The sequence below is a fragment of the Antedon mediterranea genome, chromosome 1 (assembly GCF_964355755.1).
Source record: "Antedon mediterranea chromosome 1, ecAntMedi1.1, whole genome shotgun sequence".
NCBI lineage: Eukaryota > Metazoa > Echinodermata > Crinoidea > Comatulida > Antedonidae > Antedon > Antedon mediterranea.
Window position 1 is genome coordinate 20,630,977 of NC_092670.1, and position 12,960 is coordinate 20,643,936.

Here is a 12,960-nt window from a genome sequence, read left to right on the forward strand (position 1 = left end):
AAATGAGCTGTGGTATAACTAAATGAGTTGAACATTTTATGCGTCAATAATTTGAAGCATTAAATAGAGGAAAATAATAACTAATTTTGACTCTGACGGATTCTAAAAATAGAAAACTATAGGGGTCGCCTTATAAAAGCACTTTTTGTAGCGATTGGTTATTTCAGTTTGTTTCGGAATTGCTCAACTGTACTTCCGTGTGTGTTCTGCATGAACGACAGTCCCCACACCCATGTTGTCGCGCCTATCACACAGCACAGGGCCTAGTAAACTTAGTAAACGTCTAATAAATCGTCATTAAGCAACATTATTGATAAATTGAAGCATAGTGTTGATTTAAGTGATTAATAATGCAGGCTATCAAGTGTGTTGTTGTCGGAGACGGGTAAGTAAAGATGATGTTTTCGATATAAATTCTAAGCGTGATTATTACTTCCGGGTGTAGGCCTAGGCCGTGAATCTCTGTGTTGAATGACCATTTTGGCATCGTAGGCCAGGCTACGGTACGAGTATCCACCCAACTTGCACTCTACTACACTAATAGGCATACCATTAAAAGGGTTATTTATCCGGTTATTCTGATCCCTTTTGTATTAATTCGATTGTCAATATTTTCCTTTTGAGTAATCATTTTCTTCATAAAATTAATTATCTTATCTTTATTATTTGTACTGTATCAAAAAGCAGCGAGTGTAGCATTCATAATTAATAATTATTAATAATATAATTTAATTATAAATAAATAGTATATTATTTTATGTACTGCAAGAATAATTCATGTTTACTGCAGTAATAACATTTTACTGCATTAGTGAATAATATTACTTCTAGAGGGCCTAGATAGATAGTCTCTATAAGTATTACTTTTTAAATGTTAAAATAATGTTATACATTTTATGAAATTACATTTATATTTAACATTTATTGTGAAATTGATTTTTAAAATGTTTTTTTTCATCAGAGCGGTTGGTAAAACATGTCTTCTTATAAGTTATACTACAAATGCATTTCCAGGAGAGTATATACCTACAGTGTAAGTATTAAAATATAAAAAAAAAAAGCAAAAGGCAACAAAAAAAAGACATTTTCTTTGCATTTTGTTTATCTGAATATTTTTCTATCTTTGTGGCCACAATTGACTAACCTTTTGACAAACTAATTTCTAATTCACTATCTATGCCTGTTTTTAATTATATAAATTATAAGGTACTAATAATGAATATAAAATATCTAATTTAAGTTCCGTTATTGTATATATTTAACATTCTCTTGACAATCTGAAAACAATCATTGTCATTAAATTTTGTAGTTATGACGTACTAAAAAGGGTTTCTCTTTTCCTAAATGAGTTGCATTTATTATATAGTTAGTAAATCTCGTATCCCTTACTTGGGATTTACCAATAGCATTTTGGGGCTTTTGCCACTTAATAATATTTAATAATGTTGTGTATATATATTGTACATTTGAATGCACACTATTTAGAGAATATCCTTAACTCTTAAATCAGTATTTTTCCTTAAAATAATTTAGTCCTGTATTCATACCAAAATTGAATTAATAACCATGACCTGTGGTTAAAGATTTTTACATTCACTGGTAGGGTACTGTATTGCCTTTGGCACATGCTATACTGTATACAAGTTTACAGTGTTTAGGTCAAGAAAAATAAATACAGTAATGTATAATGCTACTGTGTGTATACAGTCTGTTGTTTGTGACGGATTAACATTCTAATAAAATTCCCTACAAGTTAAGAACACAAGTGGCATAAAAACAACCCTCTTATACTTCAATGTTTTGTACAGTGACTGATAGTAGGGAGGTTTCGCAACCTTACGAATACGAAAACGGATACGTCATACATTTGTGAAACTTTTGAGCTGGTCCCCATTTCATATTTGTAAAGCGTATTCGTGTTGACGAATATCACCAGTCATATTCGTAACTACAAAACGAGTATAGTTTTTGATCTATTTTGCACATTTTGCATTTGAATCAGGAATGATTCATGATTATAATATAATTATAGATTTATTGGAAGTAATTTACTAAAGTAATTTACTAAAATGCCAAGTCAATTTTGATAAATAGCAGTTTATAAAGTCCTCACTCGCTTTGATGTTACGCTAGGCCTAGGCAGCCAAGCACCAAGCAACACGTACGTACCTGCGCTTCGCTCAAATTTACCGCAGTCATATTTTGGACGCGCCTCAATATTTCGTTGCCATGCGAAACAGATTTTTTTATGGCTTACGAAAACGAATACGTGTGCGTGACGTATCCGTAAGATTGCGAAACCTCTCTAATAATACATTACAACCATAATTGCGTTTTGTTTATTATTTTACATACTGTATATACAGTACAAATATAAAGTCACAAATTCTGTCTGTGTTAAAAAAAATTACAGGAAAATTTCGTAAAATGTCAATCTGTTTCTAAATGACTTCCTTATGTTAAGGAGATGTATGTCATTAGGTTGAAAGTTGAGAAATATAAAATTGTGTCGAACAATTGAAAAACATATTGTATCGTATTGAATTGTCATAAAAATAAAAAAAAAAACACATTTGTTATGATATTAAACCGAAGGAGCTTAAAACAGGGATAAAGTGGGTTAAAACAGAGGATAAAGTGCGTTAAAACAGAGGATAAAGTAGGTTAAAGCAGACTGAGGATAAAGTAATACTGTAAAAACGCAACAATTGTGTTACATCAGCAATAAACATAGTGTCAACTGTAAATCGTAAACATTAATTTTGATATACAGTACAGTCTAATCTATTCAAATACTGATAAAAGTAATATTTCGCAGCCTTGTAAGCCCAGATAGAATCTCAATTTTGTAGACATACCACCGTAAACATTGCAATTTGTTATTTCACTATAAAATACTGTACAGGTATGTCAAAAAGATGTTTATATAGTCGTGTATTTATACAACATGATCTTTAGATTATTTTTCTAAACTTCTATCTCTACAACTGTCTATTGCAATAAATCTCTATACTGTATGTCGTCATTATTACATTCCATTAAGCAATAAATAATGTAAAATTGTAATAACTGTAATTAAAACTGAAGAGAAATACATACTTGGTCTTGTTTTGAGATGTGATAATTTATTAGTTTTTATTTTTAGTGTCAAATACAAACTCTAAATTCGTCACTAATGGCTTGCAAAATTCCCTTCCTTTTTAGTCTCGCATCATTAAAGCTTGTAAGTTTTACTTTATTAGTAATGCAATAAAAACTGAGTGACTTTTATTTAGGTTTATTTACAGTATATTGTATTTAAGTTCAGGAGCGGATTGCTAAAACACCCATAACTGTAAAGGCTCCAGCTTTTTATCAGATAGACGGTCTTACTAAAGACACCCCTTCCTCACGCTTGCTAAATTCACAATCATAACAGATTGTACATTTCCACACAAGAAAATCTATTCTACAGTAGGCCTATAAGAATAATATCATCATTATTATTTGATTTAACACTAAAACATGTTTAATTTGTTGTCTTGCACCATAATACTTATAAGCAACAAAATGAGAGGTTTCAGACCGGTTTAAGACTCCTTCGAGTAGGCTTTAATTTCAAAGGTTAGACCGCAGTATAGCAATGGCCTTCATACAAATTATAGAGCGGTAAGACCATCTATAGACCGCTTATAGTAATTTGCCCCAGGCCTGAAGTGTCAATAATTTACTGAGCTGTGCTAAAAAAATACAACAAATAAATCTTGTACTGTACAAGAGAGAACATTTATAGGAATGAATTTTTTATTATTAATTATCCTTTTTCATTGTTCAACAAACTGCTGTACAGTAAAATGTCGAACTTTTCACTTTAAGTCCACATAGGGCGTCTGCGGATTACTCGTTGCTACGTAGATTAGAATGTTTACCTCTTGAGTTGATCCTAAGTTTACGTCATTTAAACAAAGGGTAATGGTTTGATAATGCTGAGAGATTTGATGTCAGGAAATTAAATGAGACATTAGGGAAGATGAAATTAAGAAACTACGCTAATCGTAACATTTCCTTATTGTTTTTAATCATCTAAATACTGAAAATTCAAAAATAGACTTTGTTGGTTTAAATGACAACCATGTATGCACAGTAGTCTGGACCGGATCCCTGTTCCATTCTTTTTCTAAATCTAAAAACTTAAGTTAACATTTTGTTTTGTGACTACAGTAATTCAATTATCATTGTATTTCTCTAGCCCACAATGTTCAGGGGGCAGGGGAAAAGGTTATTGTTGATGGTAAAGTAATCACTAACCCTAAACTGTAATTAACTTTTGGTAAACAAGGAAATTTGTTTAGTCAACTCCTCTGATGTCATTGTGTGTAAAGTTGTTCCTTTGATTGATTGAGTGTTGCGTCAAATACTGTTTTTATAGACAACCTACTGTACTGTAGAGTACACCATCAAATGTCTCCCTGGGGTTGAGGACTTAGTTTGCTAAGGCTTTCTGTAGTCTTCAGTTCTAGAAAGAAGTTCACTTTAAGTTTAAAATGTCTGGCTATTATGATTTACAGTAGATTATGGATACAGTAATTAGTTGTTTTTGATCATTAAAAATATAAATAAAATGTAAATTAATTAAAATACTCATCATTGTACTGTAGTGTATAAACATGTCAATGAACACAGTTCAACTCTTTTAAAATACAGTTAAGAGTTTCCGGAAAGAATGGGTTTGCAGAATGCATTGTACAGCACTGTTGATCATTTTACTGTAGATCTATGATTAGAATGATTGTACTGTACCATATTGAAATTAAACTCATTTGGTCCATCATATAATACATTTCAAAAACAAACAGTGAATCCCCCAAAATGTCTAAGTTGTAAAATTCAATATTTATGTAATGTAAATAACCCAACAATGGATGTACAAGATAAGGAAGTGACTCGGATAGGATATGATGGATGAAGGGCTATCTACTCTCCGTCATTCCTGCCATTGATTACTACTGTACACCACTCCAGGCCTACACAATGTTTATTTATTATACCACACTGTAATTCTGTAAACCACATATAGACAGAATTCTTTTGGTTTTGTTTTGACGTTAAGTTTTAAGTTATTGAGAGTCTTGAAGTAGGTGTATTGTTGTTTAAATGCCAATTTTTTACTCTCACTTGCACTGATGAAGGCTAATTTTGCCCGAAAGCTCTGCTAAGTTTTCTGGTTTTTTTATTTAGCTTTTTGCTTATTTTGTTTTGTATCTCTATTGAGATCCAGCCACTGATACCCACATCATTTTTCAGTAATTTGCCTTTGGATTTAATAAAAATTAAGAATTTCAGGAAGTGAAACTCTTATTTATTTACATTGATTGTTTTATATTGCTTGAATGCATTTTAAAATGTTTGATTAAGTAGATTGAAACTTAAAACGTCATCAAAAATTGTTACTATACAGTATTTTCACGTCCGGGAATTAAAATATTTTAAAATGTTAATGAGGGACATTACTATTAGCTAATAGCTATTTTCACTGTGTACAATTTATACATAGATATCTACAATGATGGGCACTATTCAGGCCTTGTCTTATAAGGCGAGTGAGTGTGATCAATCGCCTAACACACTCCTAGACTGCCCTTGAAGAGTGCGATTTACAACACGCTTAAATTTGGTAAACTTCTATACATCAAAATACAAACAGCACACCTACAGTACAGCACCCCTGAATGTATTGAGGAGTTCAAATTGTAGCACACATAATTTTCTGACAAGACATAACTTTATAGTTTCGTTATTATCTTAACAAAAACCTTTAAACAAATTGATTGTTTTGATCTTAAATTCGATATTTAAAGCCTTGTGAAAGTAATACAGTCTATATCGTGCCTAGCTTACCTGGATAAAAGTATAGGACTCGACTCCATACTCTACATAGGCATAGTTGGACACAAACATGGCCGGCGTGCACCCCACGTGACTTTCTAAAATCCGTGAACGCAATGCCGTAACTCTATATATATGGCTCTGCAACTATGAAGTTTGTTCTTTAAAATAGAAGAAGAAGCTAATAGCTAATAGCTATTGTCATTGTGTACCATTTACTGTATGCATACAGTAGATACCTACAATTTAATTCAAACAATGATTGATTGATTGATAACCATAGTATAAATTCTTCTTTATATACTCAGATTTGACAACTACTCCGCAAATGTGATGGTTGATGGGCGTCCTGTAAACTTGGGATTATGGGATACAGCTGGTCAAGAAGATTACGATAGGTTGCGCCCTCTATCATATCCACAAACTGTAAGCTTTACGATAAGGTTGTATACAGTCTGTTCCATTGAGCTATCCAAAAGTTACTCAATGATAAAATCAATTAAAGAATCTATTAAACTACATTATTCTAGAAATTCCCTTTTTTATGTTTGAAAAACAGGTATGCTAAACTCTTTATTTAAATTATGTTTTTGTAGGATGTTTTTCTTATTTGCTTTTCACTTGTGAGCCCATCGTCTTATGAAAATGTGCGAACAAAATGGCATCCGGAAGTTACCCATCATTGTCCAAACACACCAACCATCCTTGTTGGAACCAAGATTGATTTGCGAGACGATCGAGCAACCATTGACAGGCTAAAGGAAAGGAGTCTAAGCCCTATTACATATCCACAGGTAAAGAATATTTGTACATATGACATACAAGGTACACATGATCACATACAAGGTACACATGATCACATACAAGGTACACATGATCACATACATGGTACACATGATCACATACAAGATACACATGATATTAACACACAAGGTAAAGTACACATGATCTCACACAAGGTAAAGTACACATGATTACAAACAAGATACACATGATAAAACATAAGGTACACATGATAAAACATAAGGTACACATGATCTCATACAAGATGACATACAAGGTACACATGATCACATACAAGGTATACATTATCTCATACAAGATACACATGATCACATACAAGGTACACATGATCACATACAAGGTACACATGATCACATACAAGGTACACATGATCACATACAAGGTACACATTATCTCATACAAGGTACACATTATCACATACAAGGTACATATTATAACACACACAGTACACATGATCACATACAAGGTACACATGATCACACACAAGGTACACAAGATGACATACAAGGTACACATAATCACATAAAAGGTATACATGATCTCACAAAAGGTAAAGTACACATGATTACAAACAAGATACACATGATACAACACAATGTACATATGATAAAACATAAGGTACACATTACTACACATGATGACATACAAGTTACACATGACATACAAGTTACACATGATGACATACAAGGTACACATGATGACATACAAGGTACACATGATGACATACAAGGTACACATGATGACATACAAGGTACACATGATGACATACAAGGTACACATGATGACATACAAGGTACACATGATGACATACAAGGTACAAATGATTCATACAAGGTACACATAATGACATACAAGGTACAAATGATTACATACAAGGTACAAATGATTACATACAAGGTACACATGATCACACACAAGGTACACATGATCACACACAGGTACACACGATGAAATAAAACGTACACATGATGATATACACGGTACACATGATGAGATACTGTACAAGATACACATGATCACATACATGATGACATACAAGGTACACCTGATGACATACAAGGTACACATGATGACATACAAGGTACACATGATGACATACAAGGTAACTGATAAACTGATAAAATACTTTTATTGCAACTTTTGGGTTGAATTATACAAAAATATATACTTATACTTTAATGAAAATACAGTCAACTCTCCCAATACCGGACACCCTTGGGCGGGCATATATTTTCCGGTTTTTCGAAAGTCCGGTTTCCTGAAAACATATTTTTAAAGTCATGACGTTGTCACTGAAAATGCTTTGAATCACCGGTCCGAATGCTGCCCGGTACGGTCTAGCGTAGGGAAGGCCTATAGGCTATGATTGTGTCAAGCTAGTTTTAATTAAATAAATACTGATAGGCCTAGGCCTACTTTATTAATATTAAGCTAATTCAATTTACCTTTTTTAAAAGTTACATTATTTACTGTACCAATAAAACATGTTACAGTAGTAAATTATTGTTTCTCAATGTGTTTTTAGCGGCTTACGTACGTACGGTGAACATAATTTTGGTCGTTTATTGTTTATCGCGAGCTAGCTAGCAGCAGCATGGGTGATAAAAATAGCACAGCGGGGCTTTGATTGATGCGCATGTGCAGAGGTGTCATAATCAAATAAAAACGCCCACACTTAGACCACATGTTTTTTAAGCTCCTTTATTTTGACGTAATTTGATAGCAATAAACGAGCCAAGCAATAATGACACAATAATTAATTGGTAACATTTCAAAGTTTATTAACACTAGTTAAGTCAAGTTCATTCCGTTTACGTTTTGCCATAATGATTTCCAAATTTATAATGATGCACATTTTTAGTGAAACATTCCTTTTTAAAGTCCTATTGCAATTGTGAATTTAACAATAATTTAAACAAAACAAAGACACAAAGTGGAATGTAAATTGAACTTTATTAAAAAACAATTTGTATGCTAAAACACAGCCTGCTAAAAACAATAGACATTAAGACATAGCGCTTCACCGCAGTTCGATACGCAACAAAGCAATTGCCGCCTCGTGGGTTAACAATGAACTGACCTGTCAATCACAGTGTAGCGCTCCATGGCAACATTATTTGATCGTACCGCGAAACGTCGCGCACTTCATGCATGGTCAGGGTATGGTTAAAAGCTTTTGTAAATTGTGAATGTATTGAATCAGAGTCAGCAACGACGATGTTACGTTGTTTTCGTAAATATTTGGAGTTTTTTAACTGTCAGTCCGGTTTTCAGACGCTAATTTTCGTGTTTTGTACTTCATAATTTGTCCGGATTCCGGAATTGGGTATTCCGGTTTTCATAATAAATTACAGTACATTTAGAATAGGGACAAATTGGGCCCTCCAAAAACGTCCGGTTTTCCGTGAATTCCGGTTTTGGGAGAGTCCGGTATTGGGAGAGTTGACTGTATAAGGTACACATGATCACATACCAGGTACACATGATCACATACAAGATACACATGATGACATACAAGATGACCATCACATACAAGGTATGATTCAACATAATGTACACATGATGACGTACAATGTACACATGATGACGTACAATGTATACAGGATACAACGCAATGTACACATGATACAACACAATGTACACATGATACAACACAATGTACACATGATACAACACAATGTACACATGATACAACACAATGTACACATGATACAACACAATGTACACATGATACAACACAATGTACACATGATACAACACAATGTACACATGATACAACACAATGTACACATGATACAACACAATGTACACATGATACAACACAATGTACACATGATACAACACAATGTACACATGATACAACACAATGTACACATGATACAACACAATGTACACATGATACAACACAATGTACACATGATACAACACAATGTACACATGATACAACACAATGTACACATGATACAACACAATGTACACATGATACAACACAATGTACACATGATACAACACAATGTACACATGATACGACACAATGTACACATGATACGACACAATGTACACATGATACGACACAATGTACACATGATACGACACAATGTACACATGATACGACACAATGTACACATGATACGACACAATGTACACATGATACGACACAATGTACACATGATACGACACAATGTACACATGATACGACACAATGTACACATGATACGACACAATGTACACATGATACGACACAATGTACACATGATACGACACAATGTACACATGATACGACACAATGTACACATGATACGACACAATGTACACATGATACGACACAATGTACACATGATACGACACAATGTACACATGATACGACACAATGTACACATGATACGACACAATGTACACATGATACGACACAATGTACACATGATACGACACAATGTACACATGATACGACACAATGTACACATGATACGACACAATGTACACATGATATGATACAACACAGTGTACACATGATCACATACAAGGTGCACATGATCACATGTAGATGCAAGATACACATGATCACATACAAGGTACATTACATAATGCATAAAAGTAAACTAATGACCATATTTCAATTTTTAAACAGGGACTTCAAATGCAGAAAGAAATACGAGCAGTAAAATATCTTGAGTGTTCTGCCCTTTCGCAAAAAGGTTTGAAGAATGTTTTTGATGAAGCAATCCGAGCAGTCCTGACCAAACCAAAGCAGAAGAAGAAGAAAACCGGATGCCGACTCCTTTAAACACCTCAGATTATTCAGGACATTTTTCATCTGTGTACTCTATGTTGCCAAGAGTTGAATAACAAACATAACAACAATTTTCACACTACATTGGAATAGAGAATACTAAAGACAACACGCCAGTTATTAAAATTGAATTCTATAATACTTCATTTGTGAAGTTTTGCCAAAAGTTTTTGAGATGTATAAATAATAGTGTTTATTGTTTCAAAGATTAAAATGGCATTAGCTTTCTTGCAAATGTACCATGTTGGGTCTCATGAATGATAAAGTTAACTTGGTAACAGTTAATTATTGTTCAAAATGAATGTATGGCCACTACTTTGTGTTTGAAGATGTGGTAGGAAATAGGATGCATTTTCTGATGTCATCTTCATAGATGCTGGTAACAAGTTTAAAGTGATAAATTCCATGTTCATTCAGTCTTATAGAATACATTAGGATTTGCAAATCAAAACTTTTAGTCACAAAAATCTTTTATACGGTTTATCATATAATAAAAGTAAATTAGAAAATTAAATAAATTCAGTGAAAATTAGGCCTTTTTAGTTATTTTTGCCGTTTCTTCTTTGAACCACTTATGGTAACAATCCATAAAATATTGTCTCTACTTTCCATCGTTTACTGTTGTATAGTCAACGTTATTTACAGTGTTTCTATTGGACAAATTATTTCTAAACCAAATCTTCGTATACTGAAAGAAAAAATGTCTATGTATATTTTAATATTGTTTTATAGTTTAGTTCAAATGAATTCAATGCGTTATTTTGCATTAAGAGAACGGTTTGCGTAAAAAAACTATTCTAGTAGAATTTTTCTGCGCGCGTGTGTGAACATGAATGTAACTCTTTATCAATTGTGGAAAAATTGTACATAAAATTTGTTTATAACGCTTAATTAGTGGCGTGGAAAATATCGTACATAGATAGGGACAATGTAAGCTTGTAAAATAGATTGGCTGATAGTGGTGGCATGGGTTTATTAATTTTCTAAAAATTATTCTTTATGTGCATAATCTTTACACATATGACATTGCAACCTTTTTACATGACATTGCAACCATTTTACATGGCATTGCAACCCTTTTACACGTATAATATTGCAACCTCATATCCATTGTCATTGGGGAGGAATAATTGTATTGTCCTGTTTATTTGGAAGTGAATTAACATTTTTTTACAGATGCACAATAAACAGTGCTAATTAACTATGTAAAATTGATAATGTTACCAAGATCCTTCTCAGTGTACTACTGTTTTTAACATTCTGTAGAACTAAAATCTATTGATTTTGAAATTGCTGTGGCCTAATACCATTCTACACTATCGTTAACACAGAAGGTCTATTGCAGACTATTTTAAACCTATGAATGCCATTCTGTCCAGTTCAGCTATAGGGCTTTCTTAAAACATAAAAAAATAGGGTCTTCCCACAATGCATTGTTTTTAAACTTACACAAATTGTATATTTACAGACAGCAATATACAGCATGTCATGTGTTTATTGGGCAATCCAAAGTAAAAAATATAAGTATGTCCTGAATATTTACGACATCCTTATGTTTCAAATAAACAATAATAAAAAGATAATAATTAATAATTATTTTCTATCTAATTAGGATTGTTTCAATTACATGTGTGATGTCAAAGGTCACACTAGGCATATTCGACTGATCTGAGTAGACTTAATGCATCAATTACTCGGAGGTGCTGATTTGAATAGATTCTGTAGGTCTCAAAGCAGACAGTCGAAAAGGCCTACTGTAAGATCATACGAAAGAAAACTTTTGACATCTCATATAGTAAACTACAATAAAGATGCTATAATAATTTCTTCCATTAAGTTTGATATATGTTTCAGTGTTTTATACAAGTAAATATTAATAAGTTTACTTTTAATTTTTACTAAATAATGGAGTAAAAAGCGATGTATTTTTTAAGATTCAAATTTAATTTTTATTCTTGGGACAAATTTTCGGGTGTTAAAAATTGTTTTACTTTAGTTGCTGCAGTAATTGAACTGCATGTGGTTTGGCATCTAGACATATAAACAGGTGTCTTCACTTTCTTTGAGACGTCAATTTACAGGTGATTGAAATTAGAAGATACTATGTTTCTTCAATATTTGCCACATTCACATACAATATTTACTGCAGCAAAGCATAAAACTACTGCAGTAAAATTATTTTAACATGGCCCGAAGTACAAAATACTGTTGTGTTTGAAAAAATCAACTTTATGTAATTTAGAATTTTGTTTTTGACCTGTGCCTTGCATTGTGTGTAGATTATAGAAATTTCATAAATTTATCGATTTCTTTTGTTACTAAAAATTAACAGGAATTTAATGGCTTCCAAATAATATTATTATAATGAAATATATGGAAAAAATGAAGTGTACTTGTTTTGAATTGTTGTGTTTTATTTATGAGTATAACATTTGTTATTTATGTATACCTCTAGGCTTAGTTGACTGGTAACTTGTTGTATACCTCTAGGCTTAGTTGAC

The 12,960-nt window shown here is 32.5% G+C and overlaps 1 protein-coding gene across 1 annotated transcript; it reads left to right on the forward strand.

Moving 5' to 3' along the window:
• The first annotated feature begins 185 nt into the window (after positions 1 to 185).
• LOC140061749 (ras-related protein Rac1-like) lies at positions 186 to 12,862 on the forward strand. Its single transcript, XM_072107915.1, has 5 exons — positions 186 to 385; positions 962 to 1,033; positions 6,174 to 6,291; positions 6,462 to 6,659; positions 10,298 to 12,862. The coding sequence occupies exons 1-5, from the start codon at positions 351 to 353 to the stop codon at positions 10,451 to 10,453; spliced, it is 579 nt and encodes a 192-aa protein (XP_071964016.1). The 5' UTR covers positions 186 to 350; the 3' UTR covers positions 10,454 to 12,862.
• The last annotated feature ends 98 nt before the right edge of the window (positions 12,863 to 12,960 follow it).